This window comes from Lonchura striata, chromosome 3 (genome assembly GCF_050655825.1).
Source record: "Lonchura striata isolate lonStrDom1 chromosome 3, ASM5065582v1, whole genome shotgun sequence".
Classification (NCBI taxonomy): domain Eukaryota; kingdom Metazoa; phylum Chordata; class Aves; order Passeriformes; family Estrildidae; genus Lonchura; species Lonchura striata.
In genome coordinates this window covers 87,283,672-87,309,571 of record NC_140705.1, presented here as the reverse complement: position 1 = coordinate 87,309,571, position 25,900 = coordinate 87,283,672, and the positions used below count along the sequence as shown (strand labels likewise).

Sequence of the window (25,900 nt, the reverse complement as noted above, 5' to 3'; positions counted from 1 at the left end):
GGGGCGGGACCGGCCCCGTTAAAGGCGGCGGGGCCGGGGAGGTGCCGCGTCCGCCCGCGCCATGGCCGAGGCGGCGGCGCAGGTAGCGCCGGGGCGCCGCGTCCCCTTCTCCTTCCCCCTCAGTCACTCCGCGGAGCTTCCCCGAAGCTCCTGACGCGCTGTCTTGTGTTTTCCCCAGGATCTCCTGCTGGCAGCAGCGTTTGTCTCCGATGCACAGTACAACAGGAATATTCCTTTTAAGACCTCTCCGGAGGCTGTCAGGTAAGGAGGCGTGCGCCCCAACCACACCTGTGGAGAGCCAACCACAGCTGTGGTCAAACACCAACAGCCAGAAAAAGTCGGGAATGCTAAGAGGGGTGGATGGGTGGGGTGCCAAAAATTTGGCTTAAGCTGAAATGCTTAAAACGGGGCTCAGTGCATCTGTTTGTTGAGGATGGGAAATGGCATTAAAAAGTTGCGGCTTGCTGGAGGGTAGAAAATAAAACTAACATGAAGTCTTCTAAGCCTCTGTGGGAATGAAGAGTGTGGGAGGCTTGGTCAGCCTTCAGCTATGTGGAAGGTGCTGGAGTGGAAGAACCAAGTTAAATATTTTTTGTTTACTATAATAAATATTCTGTTATTTAATCCTACTCTGAAAGACAGTATAGTATCTATCAGCTCTGAGACTGATTTGGAAACAAATTACCAAATTCCTTGCTGGCAGAAATGTTTGTTTGGGACAGCAAGTGCTGTTCTTCCAGGGCACATTTGGTGGTGCTCTGGGGATGTGCCCTGTAGCCTTTATTTATGGTGCCTGTGCCTTCTTCCTCCAGGCTTTATCACCTCTATAACCACTGGATGATGCGAACAGCCACCTACTTCTTCATCTTCCTCAACCTCTCCCTTGCCCTTTTTGAGGAACCTGCTGTGTATCCGCTCCCCTTTCTGGTGAGTTTGTGGTGTAGGAGCAGCAAATGCAGCTGCTGGAGCCAGCAAGGACCTCTTGCTTCAAAGTGGCTGTCAGAGATGCCAAGAGACAGTGGATGGTGATGTTTTTGCGGGTATCTTTGATCCTCTGCTCTGGTGAGACCCTACCTGGAATCCTGCATCCAGCTCTAGGTCAGGACCAGCACAGGAAGAGCATGGAAAGTTCGAGTGAGTCTAGAAGAGATGACCAAGTTGATCAGAGGGATAGAACAGGTCTGCTGTGAGGAAAAGCTGAAGGAATTGGGGTTGTTCAGCCTGGAGAACCTTCAGAGTGACCTAATTGGCTCTTCCAGTACTTGAAATGGCCAACAAGAAAGATGGAGAAAGGCTATTTCCAAGGGCCTGGAGTGCCAGGACAAGGGGGAATGGCTTCCCACTGCAAGAGGGCAAGATTAGATGGGATATTGGAAAGACATTGTCCCTTGTGAGGGTGGTGAATCCCTGGCACAGGTTTGCCAGAGAGCCTGTGGCTGCCCCTGGATCCTTGGAAGTGTTCCAGACCAGGCTGGACAGGGCTTGGAGCAACTGGGGTTATGGGAAAGTGTCCCTGCCCGTGGCATGGGGTCATCTTTATGGTACCCTTCAACCCAAATGATTCTGTGATCTTATAATTCTGTGATCTGTTTGAAATGGGTACAAAAAAGGCACAGGAGCTGGCAGGGACTGTAGAAGCCATTGTGGCCCCCAGCGATGGCCCATGTGACTGTGGTCAAAGTCATGTTGCTGTTCTCCATCTCAGAGACCAGTTCCAGCCTTCTTTAGGACTCAAGTCCAGTCCTCATGTGTGAAATTAGAAGCCTAGTTTTACTTCAGCCCAACTTTTCTGCAACCTTTTTATTTGTCCTGCACCAGTGTGATTGTGGAAGATGTACTCCCTGAATCCTAGAGCAAACACAGACTTGCTGGCTTTAACCTGCCTGTGGCAGGGAATTCTGTAAAAGAAAGCCTGAAAATATTGCTCTGCCTGTTTTTTATTATGCAAAAAGGAATATTGCTGCTCCTGGTTGTGCTGGCTGAGCCCTGCTCTCTCTGCAGGCCACATCAGTGCTGGAGGTGTTGTGCCTTCTGGTGTTCCTCGGTCGACTGACACACTTTGCCAAAGTCACCCTGCACAACGTGTTCTGGAAGGACACCAAGAACATCTGCATCATGGTGGCAATCCTGGTGAGTTGGGCCCAGGGGAGGTGTTTTTTTTCCCCCCCTCATGTTATTTTCCTGGGATCCCAGACCTGGCATACATGAGCCAAGGCCAAACCAACCAACTTTCACAAACCTGTCGTGTGTGCACCTCTCCTGTATCAACAAACACGTCACTATCTAGGCACATTCCAGCGTTTCTTCTGGGAGCTTTCCTTCTTTCTCCTACAGTTATCCCTGACAGACTTGGCCATATATGGGATCCTCAGGCTGTATGATGTGAGGAGCATCCGATGGTCAAGGATTGTGAGGCCCATCTTCCTCATCAACTTCGCAGAGAGTCGCCAGGTACAGAAAAGGTCCAGTGGGATGTCCAGGGTCCTGTTTTTTCAGACAGCCTGCTGCTTTCCACAATTCCAGGGATGTAGCAGGAAGGTTTTATGGCAGAATTTAGGGTCCTGTGAGAAAGGGTTTGTTTCAGAAGTGGCCTGAAGCAATAATTTGAGGTGAGCAAAAGGGTGGATTCACACAGTACCAGAGAAAAAAACCCCGTGTTTCTCCCTGAGTCAGGGACCAGGTTACTGATTTCTGGAAGTCTCCTGGGTAAACAAGTGTCACGGTGTTCTCAAACCTGTAGTCCAGATTTGGACTCTGATTCCTCTCAGCATGGAGAGATCTTTGTCCTGCTGCCCAAGACTGGTCTGGTCCTGACTTACAAATTAATAAACTGTGATGTGGAGGCCTGGGGGAGGGAGCAGCTCAACATCTGGGCTCAGAGCATGTGCTTTGTGGCCTGGAGTGATGGATTTCTGTCCCTGACTGGTTCCCTGCAGCAAAGAACACCTCAGCAGTGCCCTGGGACCCTCTGTCCCTTGGCTCCTGAGTTCACTGTGATGTGTAGGTAGGGCCTTTCCTTCTAGGATCCCCCTGAAGAACAAGGAGGAGAGGCCTGGGACTCTCGCACCCCAGTTGTAGGGGTTTGATCCAGGTGGGATGGTGAGGGGAAAAAAGGGGTGCCACATTGCCTCTGAACACTTCCCTTGTCCCTGGCAGATCCGGAGGGCTTTCCGCAGCATCCGCAACACGCTGCCAGAGATCACCTACGTCTTCCTGCTCTTCATGTTCAGCCTCCTCATGTTCTCCCTCATGGCCTTGAAGCTGTTTGGAGAGAGGTGTGGATACTTCCTTTGCTCCTGGATACTCTGGGCAGACTCCAAACAATTCCTAGGGAATGCAAGCACTGCTCCTGTTGCAGGAGCTGTGATCCCAGTGCTTAACTTCAGGCTCTCCTCTTCCTCCTAGGAATCTCCAGACAGCAGAAGGCTTGCCCTACTTCAGAAACTACCTGGAGATTGTGTTTGACCTCTACGTGCTGGTGACAACTGCAAACAGCCCAGATGTCATGTATGGCTGTCATGTGTAGATGATCAGATCTCTTCCTCTCACAATGTTCTCAGGGCTCTCTGCGCAGCCTCTAATTTGCACAGCAAAGTTAAAATTCTGTGGATGTTGGGCTTTTCATCCCTATGTCTTCTGGGTTTCCATTGTAGTTTGTGCTGGGAAGGTGCTGTCAGGAGTAGGACAGGGAGGAAAGGCTCGGTCATCTATGTGATGGAAATATCTTGAGTACAACTGTGGTGGTACAGCGACCCTGGGAATTTAAACTGAGAAATAAAATGCAGCTTGTCCTAGAGCAAGTGGAAAAGCAGATTTGAGTGCAGCAAGGCTCTGAGGCCAAAAAATAGCATATGACTGAGGCATTGCCTCATGTCTGCTCTTAAATTTGGCTGCACTGGCAGAGATTTCATCTCTGTGCTGTTTTCTGCACACCCTCAGTCAGGGCCTGACAAGCCAGGATGGAAACCCAGCAGAGGAGAAGTGTTTGCTAACTGAACTAATGCAGTTTTTAGCTTTTATTTGACAAGTTTGATCTGGCAGTCCAAAACAGCGCTTGGAAATCCTTGTGGCAGTCTGTTTTCTCATGGACTCACTTTTGTCAGTCTGGCAGGCAGCAATCCCTCTCCCCTTCTCTAGGATGCCAGCGTTTGACTTCAGCTCCTGGTATGCCCTGTTCTTCATTGCCTTTGTCATTGTCAACACTTACATCTTCATGTCTCTCTTCCTGGCTGTGGTCTACAACAACTACAAGAAACACCTGAAGGTAATGCCTGGAGGGGCTTGTGACCAGTGGCTTCCTGCTGTTCTCTGTCAGGAACCTCTGTCTTTCCCTTGGAAAGCTTTGAGAAGGGGAAACAGCTTCTTGCCTTTGGTGTTCTGCAAACATCAAGCACAGATCCACTTTTCATATCATGGGGTTGTTGGGAGCTCTGCTCTTGGCATTGAATTAAATGTTCTATGGTTCTTATCTTCATGTTCAATGTTCTTATCTTCAGATAAGGAACACATTCTGCATTATCTTGGAGGCTTAGTTGTAGCTCAGGAATGCTGTCTCCATGCAGAGAATTGTTTTTGCACAGCATCTTTGCATGTGCTCTTAGAGCGAGGGAACTCGAAATGGGATGTCTGAGTAAATGAGAATTTTTGTTCTACCCAAACTGGGTAGGGGCAGTTTGGGACTTGTGACCAAAGGAGGAGAGCTGAGAATTCCTGGGTGATCCCATGAGGGGGTAGGATCTTTCTCAGAAAGCAGAGTGCGGATGTCCCTCTACTCACAGTCATGTGCAGAAGAGGATCCCCACCCCTGATCTCAGCAGGATTCACTTGTGGATGGGGAAGCATGTGTGGACACATCCTCTTTGCTTCTGTGGCCATGCAGATCCCATGATCTTTGTCACCTCCTTCCTGTCTGACACTACCCTTTGTCTTTCCTTCCGGTTTTTCAGTGTTGTCCCAGCATCCAGCAATCTGTTGATCCTTCCAGAGCTCGGTGTGGAGAACCCACAGCTGTCTGTTAAACACCATTTCTCACCCCACCCCCCCACTAACTATGCTGTGCTTTGTGCCCAGTGTCATTCCCCTGGGTCTCTTCGTGCATCTGTGTGCTGTGAAAATGAGTTTATTTGTTAAAGAAGGGTAGAAGGGCACCTGGAGCTGCCTGACTCCCAGCGCTCTCTCTAGAACGAGATCCGCAAACTCGCCTACATGAAGCGCCGCAAGATGATCGAGGCCTTCAACCTCCTGAAGGAAGAGGAGGGAGAGCAGTTTGTGGTTCGGGAAGCCCGGTGGAAGCAGCTGGTCAAGCTGGTGGCTCCTGACACCAGCAATTCCCACCGGGAGCTGCTGCTCCGCATCTCAGATGATGAGCAGAAAGGGTTCATAGGTGAGCAGTGGGGACTGGGGAGGGGCCGGGGCCAGGACCCTGATCCTTCAAGGGGCTTGGCATTGGGATTTTTAATCTGTAATGGACCCAGAGGGACTCAGAATCACAGTCATTGAGGTTGGAAAAGACTTCCAAGATAGAGTCCAACCTATGCCTGTTCCCCACCTTTGTCACCCAGCTCAGAGCACCGAGTACCATTACAGTCATTCCTTGAGCACCTTCAGGAATGGGGTCTCTGGGTCCCTCTCCCTGTTTCTCTCCAGATTCCTGAGGTCCCAAAAGGTTGTTCTTGCTGCCTGTGCTATAGCCCATGTCGCACACGCTGTGAGTGGCCCTTCATGGCCATTTGACATCAGGCCAAACTCTCCATGGCACGTGGGACCTTCTGTTGTCAGTAGAGGATGAATTATCAGTCCTTGTTATCAGATGCAATGTGGCTCCCCACACAGTCCTCTGGAGTGGGAGTATTGGGAGAGATAAGTCAGTTTCTGTGTTCTGAATCCTTCTGTGGTGGTTGTTGGCCCCTGGCTTGAGCCAATTCCCCAGGACTGGGGCAGAGAAGCTGCTTGAATTCCAAGTTCAGCCTGTTGTGTTGGATACCACTCTGGGATTGACTTTGCTGGGAGCAGAGACCGAGTCCAGATGGCTGCCACTCCTGTGGGCTTGGATTTGCGTTTAGCAGACACTGTTAGTTTGCCATGAGCTTAAGCTGACACTGACCCTCTGCTGCAGACAAGAAGTCCTTCGTGCAGCTGGCGGACCTGCTCAACATTCAGGTGGTGACGCTGAAGATCCGCCAGCACCCCCTGGCGCGCTGGGCGCCGGCCATGTACGGATCTGCACCCAGCTGGCTCCTGCGCCGCGTTGTGAGGCACAGGTGAGCTCTGCCAGGGCCCAGGGCTCACCTGGATGTGCTGCTGGGGAGGACAGACGGAGCCCTCAGGGGCTCTGCTACTGCTCCTGGCATGCCTTGGTCAGTGTGGAGGAACCAGCTGTGGCTGTGGGTAAGCCCCCGCTGTCTGAGCCGGGTTTTGCTGACATCAGGCTGTGCTTTGTGTCTTGCCATGCAGGACCAAAGTGCTGCACTTAGATCTGCTCCTACCTCAGCAGTCTGTGCTGCAGAGCTGTGTCCTGCTGCCTCATCAGCCCTGGGAGTTCTGGAGTTCCCTAGAGCTCTCTTTCACCTCTGGGCTTTCCCAGAATCCCAAAATAGGTTGCAAGGAACATCTAGGTATGGGCTAGTGGAATCCCCTGCTCCAAGCAAGGTCAGCCACAGTAGGGTACTCAGGGCTATCCTAACTGGTCTAGAGTATCCCCAGAGCATGGAGGCTCCATAACCTCTCTGCAACCCCTCCCAATGCTTGATCACCCCTGGTTAAAAAAACCCAAGCAACTTCTTTAAGTGGAAGTTCCTGTACTTCAACTTGTGCCCCTTGCCTCTTGTGTTTCCACTGCATGTCACTGAGAAGAGTCTGGCTCCATCTTCCCTGCACCTTCCCATCAGGTATTTATGCACAGGTGCTGGTCCTGACCCTTCTCCCTGTCAGGCTGGACTATCCTAGCTCTCCAACGCATCACATTGCACTGTCTGTCATTCTGTCAGTTCTGTGACCCTTTAATGCACCAGCTCTGTGTGTTCAGGCCTCTCTTGTACCAGGAAGCCCAGCTGACCCTGGTTCCTCCCCCAGCACCTCCAAGCGTGGCCTCACCAGTACTGAACAGGTGGGGAAAAATCACTTCCCTGGACCTGTTAACCAAATTCTGTGTTGGACTTCAACAGCAAAACTAAACTCTTCAGTGACTCCCCCAAATTCTCAGGTTTGAAGAGAACTGATGGGTAAAGAATTTTTGAGAGAGGAGGCAAAGAGCTTCCAAAGTAACTGTGTGACTTTGACCTTCTTGGGAGCTGCAGACTGATCTCTCTTGGTTCTTGCAGGGCTTTTGTTTGGACTTACGATGCCATCATCCTGGTAAATGCTGTCTTCATTGCTCTGGATGAAGAAAGCCCCTACATTTCCTATGCAGAGTGGGTGTTCCTTGCTCTGTACATGATCGAGATCCTCCTGAAGGTCTACACTTACGAACCCAGGGAGTTCTTTGGCAAAACCCAGTTCTGGAACTGGTGAGTGGGAGTTCTGGAAGTTTGTGTGGAATGTGGTGAGTGCTGTGCTCGGCTCCTCAAGGACTGAAAGGCTCCAAACTCCTGTGCCAGCCAGGTGTGTTTAAGATGGATCAGGAGTTGTGACAAAGCTCTCCCATGTGCCCATAGTCTGAGCTGACCCAGGGCTGCCTGGGCCTGATGTGAGAGGAGCAGGGGTCACTCCTTGTTTAAACCCCACTCCTGTCCCTGTCCCCCAAAATCTAACAGCAGTGCCTTCCCTCATGCCAGGTTTGATACTCTTATCATCTTTGCTGCCCTGACTGCAACGATTCTCAATGCCACCCTCAAGTCCAGTAAGTGCAGCTTGAGCAGCCTGCATGCCTTGGGAATTTTGGTGTCCTCCCCACCTTCTGCCAGCACCTCAGGCTTGAGAGGCTTTGTGACCAGACAAGGAGTTTCTGGAGGGTTTCTAAGAACTAACCCAGTCATCCTCTTTTTTCCCTTTTAGCTCCCTGTTATAGTGTTTAACAAGAACACAATAATAACAAATGAAAGAATTTTATCTACACACTTCCCTTTATTTTCATAATAAAAATATGTTTGTTCTTTTTTCAGCCATGAAGTACAACAGCCAGCAGATCCTGGACATTGTGTTCATCCTAAGAGTCCTCAGGCTGATCCGGATTGTTGACAGCATTCAGAGGTGAGGAAGAAAATGGGATGGGAGATGGTTTTTGGGCAGGGGTAGTTCTGTGCCAGAGGAGGTGCTCTGTGTGCCCAGCACTGACCATGGCCACCCCACAAAGCATCCCAAGGCCTTGTCCCAGCCTGCCTGGGATGAGCCCAGTGGCTGCCTCTCTGGAGGCTTTCTTTGGGGATGTGGGGAGCATGGGTGGCCAGGGTGTGACAATAACCAGTGTGGGCTCTCTGTAGGTTCCAGGTCATCATGAACACCCTGATAAACATTGTCCCGACCATGCTGACTTTTGGTGGGCTCACTCTGGTAAGAAATCCTGGTGTCTTGGCTCAAAGCACTCCAGTTTCACGGAAGTGTGTCTTAAATCTCATACTCATGCTGTTTCCAAGGGAATAAATGCAATTCCCTGGATGGCAGGCCCTTGGAACTGTAAGTATCCATTTGAATCATGGCTATTCTGCAAGTGAAGGGCTGCATTCCTGCTTTTTCCTGGATCAGGATGTCCTCCTTGGATCCATGGAGTGTTCTGGCAGCCTGGGCTTTGCATCATAAGGAATTAAATCATGGTTTGGGGAAGAGGCTGAATGAGAAACCTGGATTTCAGATGATTTCCTAAAATGAGCTTCTGTTGTGATTTGGGAATATTTCCTATACATGTATTTGTAGTTCTTGGCTAATTATTCCTGCTTGGTGATTGCTGTTGGGTGACTTAGGGCTCTTGGAGTCTGTGCTGCCCTCCAGCCCCTTGCTGTGCCTGTGGAAACTGGAAAACCTGCTGGGATGCTGAGCTTGCCCTGGGGCTTGCAGCTTGCTGGAGAAGCAGGTGATGGGGTTTCTCTTCCCAGGTTGTGTATTGTGTGTTTGCTATCATTGGCATGGAGATATTCCACGGGAAGATCCAGTCCTTCCCAGCCAATTCAAATGCTCCTTACGCCCTGGAATGTGGGAATCCAGCTCTCAAGGATTCCTTGTTTGCCCGTGGGAAGTACTGCAAGAACAACTTCAATGACTTCGCCTCATCCTTCATCGTCCTCATGGAGCTCACTGTGGTCAACCAGTGGCACGATATCCTTTGTGGTGCACATTCCCAGCTGGATTCTTGGGAAATGTTTTGGGTTTCTGGTTCTTTCCTCAGCTCCTCCTTTCCTCTTTTCCCTTAACTCCCACTCTACTCTTTGCCAATGGATTTGCCAGCGTCACAGCTCAGCCTGCCAAGCTCTACTTCATCACCTTCCACATTGTGATGGTGATCATCATTGTCAAGTATGTTTTTTGGGATTATTTCCTCTGCTTTAGATGAAAAGGGGATCTGTCCCTGTCAGGGTACTGTTGGTGGGTCCTGGGGTCACCCACTGGAGACAGGTGGGATGTGGGATCTGCTGCATTCTTGTCCCCACCGGGTGCTGCTCTGACCTGGAGGGGATGGAGCACTGGGAAATAAGCCTGGGCATGCTGATACAGGCAGTGCCAGTGAGGAAATTCTGTCTCAGTTCTGCTTGTTGTTTCTTTCAGTATCTTTGTGTCATTCATCTTGGAAGCTTTCTTTGTGGAGTACTCCCTGGAGAAGAGTGATGTGGAAACTGCCATCGAGCAGAAAATCCAGGAGCTGGGAGTGGGAGTTCAAGAGTAAGATCCCAAATGTACCCAAGCTGGATGTGGCAAATTTGGCACCACTGATGAGGGAAAACCACCCTCTGTGTCGAGGGAAAACCACCCTCTGTGTCGAGGGAAAACCACCCTCTGTGTCGAGGGAAAACCACCCTCTGTGTCGAGGTGTGAGCTGACATTCCCCTTCCTTGTCACAAAGTTCTGGCTCATCTTCCTGAAAAATGGAAATTCCTCTTCCCTGTCTTGAAGTTCTGGCTCCTCTGCTGGCTTAGGTGCCAGTAGAAGCCACTGGTGTTGGCTTTGCTGCCTCCTGTGGCTCTTCCAGTTGGGCATTCCAGCCCAGAGGACAGGAAAGATGCTGGAAAATAACCCTTTGGCTGGTGCTTGTCCTGCCCCACTGAGAACCCATCACTGCCGGGTTCCCAGGGTGGGATGTGACCCCTTCCCAGGGTAATTCCTGGCCCTTGCTGTGCAGGGATGAGCTCCAGCATGAACAGCTCCTTGACAACTTGGAGAGTGCAGAGCATGAGTTTGCTGGGGAAGGTGGAACAAAGCCACAGAGCAAAGGGCTGGTGTTCAAAATTGCCTCCAAACGTAAGTGTGATCCTCCAGGGTGTCCAGGCCCAAGGTTCCTAGATGTTCCTGGGGAAGCTCCAAATCCCTGCTGCTCCCTTGGGGCTATAAAAGCAGCTAAACCCCACCTGGAAAATTTGAGACAGCTGTGGACATTTGATGTTTGTTTTTACTTCTGTGGTATCTTCTCTCCCACCTTAGCTCTTCTGTGTTCGTTGTCTTCAGTAACCTCCCTCTGGAGACACTGCCTTGGTGGCCGAGGTCCTGCTGTGCCAAGACACCTGTTTTCCTTTCTCCTTCCTCTGTGGGCTTTGCATTCCTGCTGCCTTGGATCACGGGATGACTGTATCCTTCTTTCCTCTGGCTCGGTGACTGTTTCCATCCTTCTCCTGGCTTTCTTGCAGTACCTCAGATTTCCATTGTGTGTGAATAGAAGGATTTAAAATCCCAAATAATGGCCTTATCTTCAAGAAGGGGTCAGAGTACTTAAAGTAGATGGGATGGAAAAGCAGGGAGTGCAATTTGGGCGATTTTCTTTCCCATTTTAAACCATGGGCCTTTAAGGTATCCAGAGGAGCACATCTGGTGCTTATAGGGCATTTTTTTGTCCCTTCAGGATACAGGACAGTGGATGCTCTGCTCCAGCGCATGTTCGAGGCAGAGATACCCCTGGAGGATGACGGTCCTTCCTTTGAAGAGATCCTAAACTTGTCCCCCACCTCGGCTGTTCCCAGGAGCCCGAGTTCCGAGAGTGCGGCGTGACGGGCGGATCAGGGAATGGAGCCGATTCCCGGCTGTCCAGGTGCTCCCTGGCTGCTCCCAAGCGTGTGGCCCGGGTTACGTGGTGGGAACAAACAGCTTTGCCCTCTAAAGGAGCTTTATCTCATGTAAAGTCTCATATAAACGTCTAGAATGCAGGGAGGAGTCAGAGGATCCGGCTGTGCCCGGATAGGGACCGTGCCGTGGGCAGTATGTTATGGAATAACTACTTCTTGTAACTGGAATTGTATCGCAGTACTTTTATATGCAGCTATGGACCGCTGTACGCTGAATGAAGCAGCTCTTCAGTACAATAAAATCAGCAGTTTGTAAAAACGATGGATTATCTCCAAGTTAACGATGGGAGAGGGTTGCGGCTGCTCCACGATAACGTGCAGGGCTCGGAGGTGGGACGCGAGGAGGCGGGTGAGGAGTGGGGGCCGCTCTCATCTCCGGGGCCGCGCGCTGCCTTTCCTTTCCAGCCTTTCCCCAATTCCTGCTTTTATCCCGCTTTTGGCCCCGGCCGTGTCCCGGGGCGCCGCCCAGCGCCCGCGGCGGGAACTGCTTCTTGCGTGATTGATGGGGCTAAAGGCCAATGGGGAATGCAGTGCGGGCCGAGGGCTGGCCAATGAGAATGCAGTGCGGGCCGAGGGCTGGCCAATGGGGAGCGGCGTGGGGCCGCGCGCGGCCAGTTTGAAGCGGCGGGAGCGGTTGGGGCGGGCGGCATGGCCGAGTCCCGGTGGTGAGCGGGGAGCGGGACAGCCGGGGCCCGGGCGGCGGGAGCTCGGGACAGCCGGGGCTCGGGCGGCGGGAGCTCGGGACAGCCGGGGCCCGGGCGGCGGGAGCTCGGGCTGCTCCGGCCCCCGGAGAGGCGCGGGTGCCGTGGCCACGCGGGGCCGTGGGGGTGGCAGAGCCTCCACCCCATACCGCGGGCGCTTCCCACTCTGCCGGTCTTTTCCCTGCAGGAATTACGAGGCTCAGATCCGGAATTACCGAGGGCCCGACCCGCTGGAGCCGTGGGACAGGTGAGCGTTGGCCCTGGCCCGGGATGCCCCATCCCCGGTTTGGGTGTCGCCCCTTCCCTGGCGCATCCCTGTCCGGGAGCTGTCCCTTCCGTGGGTGGGAGCTGACTCCGGAACGCCTCCAGGTACCTGCAGTGGGCAGAGGGATGTCTCCCTCTCCAAGAGAAGCAGACCTGCTGGCCTGGGCTCCTGGAGAAGCTGGTGCAGGTGTTCGTGAGCGACAAGAGGTACCATCAGGACCTGCGATTTGTGAGCTACTGTGTTAAGCTGGTGGGTACGGCTACCGTTTTCTGGGAATTAAATTATCCTAATTTATTCTGGAACTGCAAAGAGCTCTGGGAGGTGCGGGAGGCCTCAGGAATTCTGATCCTCTGCAGGACAGGAGGATCAGAAAAAAGCAGAAGTGTGTTTTTTAACCTGTGTAGCTTGGAGAAATTTGCCTTAACCTCTCTTATCCTCAGAAAACTATAATTTTCTATTGTGATGACTAAGAAATTCTAATGTTTTTTGTCTGCAACTCCCTTTGATGTTCTTGGAAGTGCTGATGGCTTTGTGCATTTGTGTTGTGCAGGCAGAGTTCATATCTTCCCCGTGCCAGTACTTTGAGTACCTGCACGGGCAGGGAATTGGAGCCAAGACTTCGGATTTCTACCTGGCCTGGGCTCAGCTGCTGCTGAAGGAGGGCAACGTGCAGGGAGCAGCAGCTGTGCTCCAAAAAGGGCTTCTCAACCAGGCACAGCCCCAGGAGAGCCTGCAACAGCTCCACTGGTAATGCTGAGGCCTCTTCTACTCATTTACTCAGTGCTCATAATTAACCATGGGTAGCATCCGGCAGTTTATTTTTTCAGTGTGCTTATTTTGTTTAAAGGGAGGTTTAAACTTAATAATGTTTCTTTGCTGTTGAATATTTATTAGGTGTTTTGGGATGTATATTAAAAAAAAATATCCCAGAGTGAAGCTGATGATCCTTGAGCTGAATCTTAGAGTTTAACTATTTAAGTCTGGGAAGCTAAATGCAAAAAACCAAAGTAAATTGTAATATAAAACAAATACCCTGTAATATAAAACAAATACCCAGTTCTGTTCTCCTGCTGCCTCTTGAAGGCTTTTTGTTTTGCAGCTGTGGAGATGTCCATATGCAGTAAAAATCATGCTTTCATGGAATGATTGTACAAGGAAATCCAAGACTACTGGGAAGTGGGGAAGGGTGAGGGACAGGTGATTTTGTGGTAATAATAGAGTTTTTTTGCAATTTAGCTCCCTGCAGAGGTATGATCCTTGGAATCCTCCTTCGCAAGGTGAGGATGAAGAGTCGTGTTTGATCTGTAGCTCCTCTAAATGAATTTTTTACCTCAATGAGTGAGTTTCGTCAGTGAAAGAAACAAATTCCCTGTAGAAGTCTCTTTATTTTCCCTCTTTACGTGAAAAATTCTTAAGGATAACGTATTCAAAACAAGTTATTAATTTTTCAGTGCTTCAAGTTAATCAAAATTCACAAAGGAGCAAACAATTTTTACTCAATAAGTAGAAAATACTTACATTATATTTTCTGTCCCAGACACTGCTGTTGTAAAACCACTTCAGACTTCTCATGCTGCAAATCAAATGGCTCCTCCAAAAGGTGGCTTAAGTCCTAATCTCTGCAAAACTCAGGTAAATGACGAATTATTTGGGAAAGATGTTTCATGTAGAGTTTAGGTTGGTAAGCTTGGCTGAATAGGGTAGACTGACTGTATCTGGTGTATCTCAAAACTGATACTGAGGTGATATTGCTCTTGTTTTCCTGCTGCAAGCATCACATCTCCATAGGAATGTCTCATCTGGGAAGCACTGGGTCACACTCAGTGGCCTGACACATTCCCAGAATCACAGGAATAATATTAGCAGTGGACTCTGTGCCAGTTGTACTGCTTGAACTTAATTTAATTTTTTTTTTTTGGTGTTTTATTTCCCTGCTTTAGGGTCTAGATGCTGCTGACTCTCAATCCTGTGCTGCTGGAAAAGAAGTGTAAGTGGTTGGGTGGTCCTTTCCAAGTGCCACTGAGACAACGAGCTCTCTCCTGGGATAAATCCCCCAACCCTGGCCCTTCCCTCTCTTTCCCTCACAGGAACTACGTCACCTACATCTCCAAGTCCGAGGTTGCGCCCAAGCCGTCATCGGGGGCTGCTGGGTGGGAGCAGGTCCCGATGTACGACAAGAACCTGCTCCTGTGCGAGGGCTCCGAGCTCTCCTTTGAGGAGCTGAGGGCCAAGAGATACTTCAGGAAATACGAGCTCCTCAGGAAGCAGCAGGCACTGGGTATCCTCCTTTTTCCAGCTCTCCAGATGGCTGCTTCCTGGTTGAGCTCATCCCCTGGGCTCCTCTTTGCAATGCCACATTAGTGGTATCTCTCCTGACGGTACAGGAGGCACAGCACGTCATAAGACCATGTGTATTCATTTAATCTCATTGTTTTCTCCTTAGAGGAGGAGCAGAAAGACTCCATGAGGAAAAAGGAATCGGCAGTCCTGGAACTCCAAGCCCTGCAGCAGAAACTGGACCAGCTCACCCAGCTCTCCAGAAGCCTGGAGGGAACGAGACTGGAACCAACAGTTGAGCCGTACCAGAGGGTGGTGAGTGGGTTCTGGGATGGACAGAAACACTCTGCATGGGCTTATCCCACAAAATCCAACTGTGCTGTAGGAGGGCAATACCAGTGTGGAAACCTGGCACAACTGGCAACACCCAGATTTTAAAGGTTTTACCCTGAACTGTGGCTTTGCTTCTCCACAGTTTAGTTTGAGATGCAGCTAGAAGTTCTCTTGAGTTCTGGGCGCGTGGAGCTAATGGGAAAAATGGGAATGGTTGTACTTGGGGGAACCTAAAGATTCTGTTGCATTCTGGTCATGTGGAGCTAGTTGAGAAAATGGGAATGGCTGCATCTGGGAGGGAATTTGGGTGTCACAGAACATTCCTCATCCCTAAAGGTGACCCCACCTGTGAGGCCCAGCACATCTGACATCCCAGCGAACTGGATGGCACCTGCTCCAGGGCTGGATGTGCCAAAGGGCCAAGCTCTGGTGCCTGAGCAGCCCCAGTTCCAGGCACCACCAGCAACTGCTCCCACCCTGCAGCCAGCAAAGCCCCTTGGCAACCACATCCCAGCCACCTCCCCCTGGGAAACACCGGAGGAGAAGGACCCGGCTGGAGCTCGGGCAGAGCCTGGGGAGCTCCAGAACAGTTTGCTGCACCCTGCCTTCAGTGCTGCTCCAGCTCAGGAACGGGCTCGTCCTGACCCAGCTCTGCCTCAGAGTGCAGGACAACTGTGAGTGTGCAGGCTCCTCCTCTGCTGTTGTGTCCTCGGGGTCCACACTGAGAATTAGCTAAAAATAAGCCTTTCTTCCCCTTCTGGAAGAAAATACCTGACCTGAAGCCACTGTTTATTAAACTTAGATCAAACTTGGTCCTTATGGCCATGTTTAATTCCGTTTACCCTGTAGTTTAGTTGCAGTAAGAGGAAATTTGGTGTAATGCCTGGAATCAAACCCAGGAAGTGCTTTGCTCCTGTAGATCCCACTCCAGGGTCTCCAGAGAAAGATAAAAAGTGCTGGTATTTTCTCCTCCACTTTTGCTGTGGGACTTGGCCACAAAATCAGGGGTGGGGGTGGAGAGGGAGAAAGCAAGGGTGGCTCATTGGACTTGGCCAAGGTGGGAACAATTATTCACTCATATTCCGGAATTCCTTAGAGGCAAACTGTGTCCAAGGAGAGCTTTCTGAAGGACTCTGCTGCCTCTGCCTCTGCCCAGGTTATTGGCAGCTGTAGCAGAAACTTTCCAGAGTGATCTGTATTAAAGGACCTCTCACTTCATTAAAATAGAAATTAAAATGGTATTTAAATAGCTTTTATTCCAAGGTAATGTTGTGACTCTTTCTTCTGAAGGTCCCCTAACAAGGGATCCACTGGATTAACTCCTGCTGTGAATGTGAAGGAAGGTAAGGAACCTTTGGATGGGGACTGATGCAATTGGTGTGGCTGTTCCCAGCTGGGAATCATTAACTGCGTGTGGACACCAGTTCCAACCCTGGCAAAGCTTCTTGACTTCCCAACCTCCATCCCTGCATGTCTGTGCAGGGTCTCTCTATCCCTTCCATGGAACATGGATCCAGTCCCTGTTCCAATGTTCTGAGCAATTCCTTTTGGAGCATGGTTGGGAATCACTGTTTGTCCTTGCTGGCTTCCTGCTTCACTTTCTTCGTCAGGATAGAGCATTCCTGGGAATTGCAGATAGATTCCTTGGAAGCCACCCAGCTGTCCCAGGTCCCTCTTGCTCTCCAGGGCAGCCTCCCTTGGGAATCTGCCACACAAATCTCTGAACAAGACAAAATCTTTCCCCAAATTCTGCGTCGCTGCTGCTCCTTTCGTTTACTTCCCTCACTAATATTTTGCTGGAATGCTCATAAACAATCCCAGGCTCCTTCAGGAGTGGTCTTGCTGTTGTGTTTTCCAGCCTCCAGAGTTGGGAATTCCTCCTTTGCCTATGCAAATGCTTCCCAAGCCACCCCCAACACCTCACTGGGAGGAGCAATGGGAACAACAACGCCCTTCAAGGTGCAGCCATCACCCACAGTCCACACGAAGGAAGCCTTGGGTAAGGTCTAGAATAAAATTTTCCTTCCCCTGGAGACCATGGGATCTTTCCTGGAAATAGTGAAGCCTTTTCTATCCAAGGGAGCAGTTTGGGGATGGGCACGTGCACCATTCAAAGAGGAAAATAACATTAAATCATTAATTGTCTGTTGGCATTATCTGGGTGACCCAAAACTTCTGACCAGTTATTGATGTTTTAACAACATCCCAGCAGCCACATCCCATCAATTCCTGGATAAATCACTGCCAGGCTTCTTGGGAGTGTGTTGTCTGAGCTGCTTTTTCAGGGAGTCCTGTTTGGAATTTGAAGACCTAAACCACACTAATTTGGAAGTTCACAATCAGTTCTGCTTGATGCTGAGCTGAATAAAAATGAAAAAAAAACAACAACAAAAACCAAACAAACAAACAAAAACCCAAACAAACAAAAACACACACACAAAAAAAAAAAAAAAAAAAAAAAAAAAAAAAAAAAAAAAAGAAAAAGCCTGTGGCATTCATCAGTCCTACAAATATCTAAGTTTTCCAAAAATCTGAGAAATTAAAGGAGAATTTGCTCCCTTACAAAACTTGGAATCTTCCTTGGATAGGGAATAAAAAGATAAAAAGGACCATGACCAAGTGTGTGTTGGCCAAATTGGCCCTTCATGTGTCTGATTGGTTGTTTGAGGTGTTTAAATGTAAGAGGGAGGAATAATTGGTTATTGGCTGCTGATAAATTACAAGAATATTAATTGGCATTTGATTTGGCTGCTACACAATGGAAGAACCTCTGAAAATTTCTTTTCTTGGGAGATTTATTCCTTTATTATTTTTTTCTTTTTTAGGTGTTCTCATGGACATGTTCCAAACACCTTTCTTGCCTGAGCCATCTCCCCTGGAAGACAGTCAAGAACAATTTGAAGCCTTTTGCAGAAAAAGTGGTGTGTGCTCTTTATTTTCCCTGTCCCTGGAATTCCATCCTTTATTTCCCATTGACGCCTCCCACCAGCCCTTGCTGTAAGAGTTGAGCTGGACTGAAACTCAGGATCTTTACAAGAGTGAGCTGAGAGAGATTTTACATCTGGGGTTGGGCTGGAAAAATCTTCTTTCCAAGAGTTGATTGGAGTGGGAATTCTGCAGGTGCAGCTGGATGGAAACCTGAGCATCACGTGCCTTGAGACGGGGGAGAATGTGGCTGTGTAAATAGTCTTTGGGTGAAGATAACAGGGGTTATCTTTTATTTTCAGAGCCTGGTGAATGTTTGAAAACTAGCATTGTTGCCCCCGCCACTCCTGCATTTGCCATTTTTGAGGATGAGGAGGAGAAGGAGAATGGCAGGTAAGGAGGGGAAGAGGAGCAGCTGAGCTCAGCTCCATAAAAATCATGGAAAAAATCAATCCCATTCTATGGGACCTTGCTGTGGCTGTGCCAGGACTGGCTCGGATACAACTGGTGGCAGCTGCCTGGAGTGCCATGAGAAGAGCAGGAGTTGCTGCTCTGGGATTACACAACTTCCTTGTTTGGACAGTGCTTGGGAGGCTTCATTCCCTGCAGAATCTGAGCTGCTGCTGCTTGTCCAGGTTGCTGCAAATGAGGCTCTTAAAATTAAAAATTAAAGTTAAAACAAACCAATCTTTGTTGTGACCAGCGTGCCTGGAAAGCTCCTAAACTGGAAAGTTGTTCTAAACTTTTTGGATCATTTTTCAGGATCCCACAGCACAAGAACAAACCAGAGGAGCCCAGAACTTTTGGAGAACATCCCTTGACTGACTGTGCAGCAAAAGTGAGTGGTGATGCTGCAGGGATTAGCCTTGGAAGTGGGTTATGTACTTAGGAGGGTTACCAGAGTGGGTGGATTCAGCTCTGCTCTATCCCAATCCCATAATATTCATAGGAATGATGCCTGCTGAAGGCTGGATACCTTTTCCCATTCCTTGCCAACAGAATGAGCTTTATTGATTGTTGAGTGACATAAAATTAATGGAGAACTCCACCTCTCAAATGTGTGGAGTTGGCATCAGTTTGAGGGAAGAAGAGGCATTTCATCTTCCTGCAGCCACTTTGCAGCTTCCGTAGCCAAGGAGACGGACAGAACTGGGATAGAAGAGATCCCTTTCCATGGGATTGGCTTTTCCAGGCTCTAACAGCAGTTTCTGGTGGTCTGCATTTTGCTGTGGCTTTGACTATTACCAAAATTCAGACCCAGTCTAAAGCTGTGGAAACATGGGGGTTTGTTTATATTTCGGGGTAATTTTTATGGTTTCATTTTAAATCTTGAAATTTTTTTCCTGCCTAGGAAGAAACAGGGACCATAGAATTCCTGTGGGATGATTACACGGTGTGGAATGGCCCCTGCAGCAACAAAGCCCTGGCTCCTAGTCCAGACAACACCAGGGATTTTGCCCGAGCTGCCCAGCTCATGTCCACACCCTTTAATTACCTGGCAGCTCCTTCCCAGCCCCCTTTGGAGGACAGAGGTAAAATAAGGAATATTTTGTGTGGAAAAAAATTGAATTTGATGCCTCATTACTCCATTTCTGCCCAAATCCAAATCCCACCTATGTGTGGCTCTCACTGCTGCCACTCTATGAAACAGCAGCTCATAAGCTCTCCAAAAATTTTTAACTGGGATAAGAGGAGGTGGTGAGAGACAAGAGAGGCTTTGTGTGTCCAACTGCTGTTGTGAACCATTCCATGGGGTTGGGAATATCCAAACATCGCCTGAATCCCATCTGGAGCACCTTTATGCTGCTCTGCCCCTTTTAAATCTCGGAATATTCTTCCTGGAGAAACCCAGCTGTTATTTAACTTAGATATTTGAAATGAGGCTTTGAGTTCTGGTTTTTGTGGCAGCAGCTTTCAGAGCTGTTGTGTGAGAATACTCCAAATTTTCCTGCTTTTGGTGAAATGAACCTTGATTTGCTCTTGTTCCCTTTGTTCAGCCTGTAAGGAAAATTTGCCCCAAATGAATTTGGAATTCTCTGGAGAACTGCACAGGCAGCCAAAGCCCAAGAAGTCAAGGTATGCTTCTCCAATGTAAGTTTCCCAAGGTTTTCCACTGCATCAGCCTGGCTCTGCCCAGCACTCATCCCAGCACTCTGGGGGTAAACAAACCTGGGTTTGGTGACCATGCCTCAAAAATTTCCCCAATATTTAAGTTCTGCCCCATGGAAATTAAAAATTAACTGGCTGAAAATCCACTGTTTTCTTCTCTTGGTGGATTTGAGAATTACTAGGGAATGGGTAAAATTACTTGACCAAATCTAATTTTCTTAAGAAAATTCAATTTTATTACCTCCATGTTGGCCGTGGTGCCATTTGACACATTTTTGTTCCCTAAAGGTCCCAGACCCCCAGTGCAGAAGGTTAATAATCAAGTACTATTATAACATTATTAACAATTAATAATATTTTGTTTAAATCTGTAGCCCAGTTCTTGAACACATCCCAGAACAGAGAGGGCTTCATGGTAATGTCTTGAAACAAGGGACTGGAATCCAAGGAATTGCTGCAGCTGCTTCCCAACCACTGCACGAGCAGACAGCTCAAAGCAGAACTGGACATTCCTCCTGCCTTGGGGTGGATAGATGTTCCCAGGAGATGCTCTGTGGAGCCGAGCACGACAGGACAGCCAGGAGCGGGAGACCTGCCGGTACACAGCACTCCCTGTTTTTTCTCTCTGGATTCCAAGGGCTGTGCTTTGTGCACTGGAGGGAGCAATTCCATAATTCCTGTGAGGGATGTGAGGAGGGATGAGTATGGGTCGTACCTGGATTGCACATTGCCATGGATACTCCAGAGTGCACTTTGGGAAGCTCTGGATTTCTGGGCAGATGCAAAAGCTGGAGTATCAAAATCAAGGAATACTTCACACATCCTTATCCCTCCTGGAGGTTTTGGTTTATTATTTTCTTTCAATTAGTGATGCTTTCTCAAGCCCAAGTTTGTGTTACCTCCTTGGAATGACACCCAGAGCTTAAACACTTCCCTTTTTTCCATGAAGTCCTTGTTGAGAACCCCTGGGACAAGGAATTGATTGGCAAATTCTTGTCAGAACTTCCAAAGCCACTCCACACCTACACCAACTACTTCGAGTGGAAATCTCCCCTTCCATTCATCAAAGTGAAGACTGAACTCTCACTGGGTAAGAGCTCCTTCAAACTTATCACTGCCAAGCATTTCTTGAAGCTTTTTCTAGGAGAACTTTTCGGAAGTATGTGGGAATTCAGCTTCCTTGTGTGTGTATATCTCCAGATTATCTCAGCCTCAGGCTGGAAATTGGGCCTGGGGTTGGCTTGTTTGCCTTTTTTAGCATGAGCCTTTTGGATGTGGCATTTTTCCCAGTTCTCCCTGTAAACTGGGCCACAGCTCTCCAGCTTTGTGTGGAACAGCAGCGGGCCCATGTCAACAAAAGCTGTAGGACAGGGATTGCAACATCCCTGTGGGACTTAAACATTAGTATTTACTTTTCAGGCCATGCCCTTTGGAATTTGACTGCTTCCAGGGGGTCAGGCAAAAATAGAAACACTGGGGTTGAGTGTGTGGCACGTCCAGCACTCCTGCTCTCTCCTGTTCCTAGCAGGAAGAGATTTGTAGGGAAAGACTTGATCTAAGATTAAATAATTCATATGGGCTGGTGATTTTCTCTTTTTTTTCCTGGTTTTCCTCTGTGGAGTTGGGAAGCAGGATTTAATGTTAATCTTTTAAAGGTTCCACCTCATTCCATGTGGACTGCTTGGTTGGAGAAGGAGCTTTTGCCCAAGTCTATCAAGCTTCCATCCTGGATGCCAGTAACCCTCAGAATAATCAGAAAGTGATATTCAAGGTCAGTGGTGTTGGGCCACAGCAGGTCTCCTGGAATAATTCTGGAGTCTGACCCACCCCCTGGGTGGATTCACACACATCTTTGGCCTTTCCATGTCATATCTACCTCAGGACCTTTTTGTGGATCTTTGATTTCTCTCCATCATTTAGTCCTTCAGGAAAAAATAAAGCCCCTCTTTAACCCCTGAAGTGAAACTTTTTCAGGAGAAAAAGGTGATTTATGCTTTCTTTGGAGCATCAGCGATTCACAAGGAGTGTGTGGAATTGTGGCATGGGATTGAAGTCTTGATTTGAGAGGATTCATCATGGAATTTATCAACTGAGGTTAATTGCTATGAGGGTGGTGAGGCCCTGGCACAGGTTGCCCAGAGAAGGTGTGGCTGCCCCTGGATCCCTGGAAGTGTCCACAACCAGGATGGACAGGGCTTGGAGCAACCTGGGATAGTGGAAAGTGTCCTGTGGCAGGGGATGGAAGATGGGTCTGGATCATTTTTTCAGTTCCCTCCCAAACCAAACCATTCTGGAATAAGTTCAAGAGGGAAGATGCCTGATCTGTCATGAAAAACCAACAACAAAGCCCAACCTGAGAGGAACTCCAGCTTTTACTGCTCCCAGATTTTCCCAGGAAATCCCCTTCTTTCTTCCAGGTCCAGAAACCTGCCAACCCCTGGGAGTTCTACATTGCAACCCAGCTGGTGGAGAGGCTGAGCCCCAGCATGCACCACCTCTACATCCACTTTTATTCCGCCCATTTCTTCTCCAACGGCAGCGTTTTGGTGGGGGAGCTCCACAACTACGGAACGCTGCTCGTGAGTGCCACTAGCTTCTGTTCTGGAGCATCTCTGCTCTTAGGGAAGCGTTTCCTCCGCTTGATTTACCTTCTGTGTTCTTCCTTAAGCCATGCTGTGTGTCTCTGGCTTCCAGAATGCCGTCAACATTTACAAGAAGCTCCCAGAGAAGGTGATGCCCCAAGCCCTTGTCATCTACTTTGCTGTCAAAATCCTTCACATGGTGGAGGAACTGCACAGCTGCAAAATCATCCATGGGGACATCAAACCTGACAATTTCATCCTGGGAGAAAGGCAAGTGTCTCCTGTTGTCACCAGATGTCGCCATATGGGAGCCAGGAGACACTGAGGTGTGGGGTGTTTCTTGTCCTGTTTGAAGGTTCCTGGAAAACAACACGTGTGATATCGATGGGCTCTGCCACGGCCTGACCCTCATTGACCTGGGCCAAAGCATCGACATGAAGCTCTTCCCCGAGGGAACAGCCTTCACTGCCAGGTGTGAAACATCTGGGTTCCAGTGTGTGGAAATGCTGACCAACAAACCATGGAACTACCAGGTAAGGGACGGCCTGGAATCTCAGAGCTTATGGCACACTGAACAACTGGACTCTACCAGAGTTGAAGCCTCTTGCAGAGCCTCTCCCCCTCCATGGGGTGTTTTCAGCTCATTTTTAGTGCTCTGGGTGACAGCTCTTTTTGACACAAAATTGGTGTGGTTTTGGTTTAGACAGACTACTTTGGGATTGCAGCTACCGTGTACTGCCTGCTCTTTGGGACCTACATGCGCCTCAAGAATGACAATGGCGTCTGGAAGCCTGAGGGAACCTTCAAGAGGTGGGTGTCCAGAATATTCCCCAAATCTGTGCCTAGATTTCCTAGAAATCCATGTTGGTACCACATTGCTCAGGTCAGGTTCTGTCGCAGTTTTCCTAACTGGGAGCAGAGTAAAAACAAGTATTTTAACAGCTGAATTTAGTGCTTTTTTTGATGCTTTTTTGTCCCTTTTTGCAGGCTTGCCAATGCTGAGCTGTGGAAAGAGTTCTTTGAGAGCTTGCTGAACATTCCCAGCTGCCACAACCTGCCTTCCCTCAGAATCCTGTGCCAGAAGCTCAAGGATTTATTTTGCAGGTCCTACGCTAAGGAAATAAAGTTCCTTCGTAACAGACTTGTTGTGTTGCTCATCGAGCACAAACGCTCACGGAAATAAGGGATGAGTCTGCACAATTTCCAAGGACTTGGGGTTTTATGGATGTGGAATATTTTTTTAATAATTTGGTTTCAAATAATAAATTGGTTTGAGGTTGACTTCAGCAATGATGGCTTACATCTTTCTGTGCTTTTTGGGGGTAAAAATACGCTAAACTGAGTTGTTAATTGGTTGGGGAGGCAATGGGTGTAAGTTGTTCAGCTAGGAAACCATGGTGAGCCTAGGCACCTGGTACAGCCTGGGATGGTCAGGAAGGGCTAGAATGTGTTGGTTCTCCTAGGGGGCTGCTGTTCTCCCTACAGCTGGGGCTCCTCTCCCTGCCCTGATGGCAGAACCTCTGGGATTCCTCCAGCCTGCTTCCTGTGGCACATGGAAAAGCCTTGGGCTTTGATCTGAAGCAGCTGGTTCCTGACTTGGAGTGAGTCGCACCAGGAGGCAGATCAGCTGGAGCAACCTTGGAGCTGGTGGAAACATAAACATTGGATGCTGGGGTGGCTTTTTTTGTTCCCTTTCTCCCCTTAGTTGTATTTTTTTAATGAGCTGAGCCAGAGCCAGCTGTTCTCTGGCCAGGCCAAAATCTCTGCCAGGCTTAAGTTTTTAGATCTATATTGTAAATTATATATTTTTAGTTCCTCATATAATGCAGAGGGATATATGAAGGACCACTTTTCAGAGCATTATGAGCACGATGGAGCTTTTAGCTGCAGCTTTGCCCTTAAAAATGGTGTTATTTTCCATTAAACATCCTTAAAAACAGCCCCCTGTCCAAGCCACCTGCTCCTGTCCCCATCCCACCATCATCCCATGAGAAGCAGGGAGGAGAAAGGTTAAAACCATCCCACGAGGGGTAAAAATGGATCAGGGGACTGATGAGGTGGGGTGGAGGTTCTGCTGTTGCACTTGATTTAAACCAAGCCGTTAAAAAACCCAAGAGTGAAGCCCAGGGCCCACCTGGCAGGGTGGTATTTCCTCACTGGCACGTGCTGGCTCCATGCCCATAAAGATCTCGAGGCATCCCCAGAGTTGCCCTTTAGAGATAACTCATCTTGGGGCCTCCACCACCCACACGGGAGAGGAGAGATTTCCTGGTGTGTGGGTGGGTGGCTCTGCCTTTTCTTCTACAGAAAACCCAGGTTTACTCATCTTTCACCCTCTCCCATCAAGCTGGGCCCCCCTGCTGGGGTCTGAGGCTCTCTTCCCAGCTCCTCCATCCCTTGTTGGTGGTGGCTCATCACCACTCAGCCCCGGTCAAACCCTTTCTGCTGCCACCTCCCTGCAATTCCTGGCCACAATTCTTAATTTTGGCTTTGAAGGCATTAACAAGGATAAAGTGTGAGGCTGTTGAAAGCTGCAGCCACCTCAGTAATTAGTCAGGCACACACCAATGAAGCAGCAGTCCTGGTCCCCCTCCTTGGGGTCACCTGTGGTGATGTCACTTCCCTTATTAGGAACAATAAATAACTTTAAATATACATTAGCAGGTCCCAAATTCACTGGTGGCAGCAGGGAATCCAAGTGCCACCTCCTGCCCAGCCCAGGGACTACTCTGGTCACAATGGGACCGTTCTTGTTGCTTGATTCACCACCACGTCACTGTCACCACTGTGAATCTGTGGAGATCCCCCAGAGAGGGTTTAGGGGTTTTTTAAACTAAAATATACATTTATCTAACAAAACCCACCTGTTCTTATCTCTATCCAACCTTTGCTGTTCAAGCACCCCCATGCTGATGACAAAGGATTTGATTTTGGGTTGATGTTTGAAATTGGGAGCATTGTAAAGGTCAGGCTCCAAGCCTAGCTGGCTCAGACAGTCTCGTGCTTGAGGCTCAAACTCGTTTTTAATTGGCAGCACGAGTGAAGTAACATTTATCATGATGGTTGGAGGAAAAGGAGAGCAAGGTGTCATTTTTTTCCGTTGGTGCTTTGTTCAGATCAGAAGGGGTTTGATGAGCACCCGCTGGGCGGGGAGGAGGGCTTGGGGGTGGTTTTCCCTGGGGGTTTTCATGGCACTGTGAAGAGTCTGTTCCTGCCAGCCAGGCCCCATCTTCTTTGCCCTAACCTCCTCCCTGCCCACTTCTCAGTGGCAGGGACAACCTGCTGGGGTTGGACTGGGCTCCATGATCTGGGAGGGCATTTCCAACCTAAGTGATTCTGTGATGGCACAGAGGGAAGGCTGGGTGGGAGATGCCACAACTGGAGTGCTGCAACAGCATAGGATCCCCTCCATCCTCCTCTAACCCTCTCCTTTCTCCCTCCTCATTTCCATGTGGGACATGGGAAAGCTCCCTGCAAATGGATGCTGGTGGGTGTATAGGAGGGCTGGGA

The 25,900-nt window shown here is 49.2% G+C and overlaps 2 protein-coding genes across 15 annotated transcripts; both read left to right on the top strand.

Moving 5' to 3' along the window:
* Window positions 1-46: 46 nt before the first annotated feature.
* Window positions 47-11,460, top strand: LOC146767990 (two pore channel protein 2-like). Of its 8 annotated transcripts, XR_014953892.1 has the most exons (22): window positions 47-82; window positions 179-261; window positions 813-927; window positions 2,002-2,130; window positions 2,335-2,451; window positions 3,157-3,275; window positions 3,406-3,507; window positions 4,138-4,264; window positions 5,182-5,383; window positions 6,116-6,260; window positions 7,025-7,105; window positions 7,320-7,505; window positions 7,773-7,837; window positions 8,100-8,187; window positions 8,418-8,487; window positions 8,571-8,610; window positions 9,027-9,246; window positions 9,354-9,444; window positions 9,694-9,807; window positions 10,265-10,383; window positions 10,564-10,730; window positions 10,979-11,460. XR_014953892.1 is itself a non-coding variant. In XM_085575712.1 (21 exons), exons 1-21 carry the CDS (start codon window positions 62-64, stop codon window positions 11,066-11,068), a joined length of 2,427 nt encoding a protein of 808 aa, XP_085431838.1. In that variant the 5' UTR covers window positions 47-61; the 3' UTR covers window positions 11,069-11,460. The 8 variants fall into 8 exon arrangements, 6 of the variants coding, with proteins under 6 accessions (XP_085431838.1, XP_085431837.1, XP_085431840.1 ...); XR_014953891.1 differs by lacking the exon at window positions 10,564-10,730; XM_085575712.1 differs by lacking the exon at window positions 8,571-8,610 and having other exon boundaries at window positions 10,588-10,730.
* On the top strand, window positions 11,389-23,680 carry BUB1 (BUB1 mitotic checkpoint serine/threonine kinase). 7 transcript variants are annotated; one of them, XR_014953890.1, is made up of 25 exons: window positions 11,389-11,528; window positions 12,087-12,146; window positions 12,269-12,413; window positions 12,715-12,911; window positions 13,401-13,441; window positions 13,702-13,796; window positions 14,105-14,151; window positions 14,252-14,442; window positions 14,608-14,753; window positions 15,111-15,448; window positions 16,065-16,117; window positions 16,633-16,773; window positions 17,600-17,695; window positions 18,002-18,092; window positions 18,462-18,537; window positions 19,051-19,231; window positions 19,697-19,775; window positions 20,183-20,406; window positions 20,758-20,898; window positions 21,464-21,579; window positions 22,226-22,387; window positions 22,477-22,660; window positions 22,746-22,923; window positions 23,094-23,200; window positions 23,378-23,680. XR_014953890.1 is itself a non-coding variant. In XM_085575701.1 (25 exons), the coding sequence occupies exons 1-25, from the start codon at window positions 11,482-11,484 to the stop codon at window positions 23,571-23,573; spliced, it is 3,306 nt and encodes a 1,101-aa protein (XP_085431827.1). In that variant the 5' UTR covers window positions 11,389-11,481; the 3' UTR covers window positions 23,574-23,680. The 7 variants fall into 7 exon arrangements, 5 of the variants coding, with proteins under 5 accessions (XP_085431827.1, XP_085431826.1, XP_085431831.1 ...); XR_014953889.1 differs by having other exon boundaries at window positions 14,608-14,756; XM_085575701.1 differs by having other exon boundaries at window positions 22,503-22,660.
* The last annotated feature ends 2,220 nt before the right edge of the window (window positions 23,681-25,900 follow it).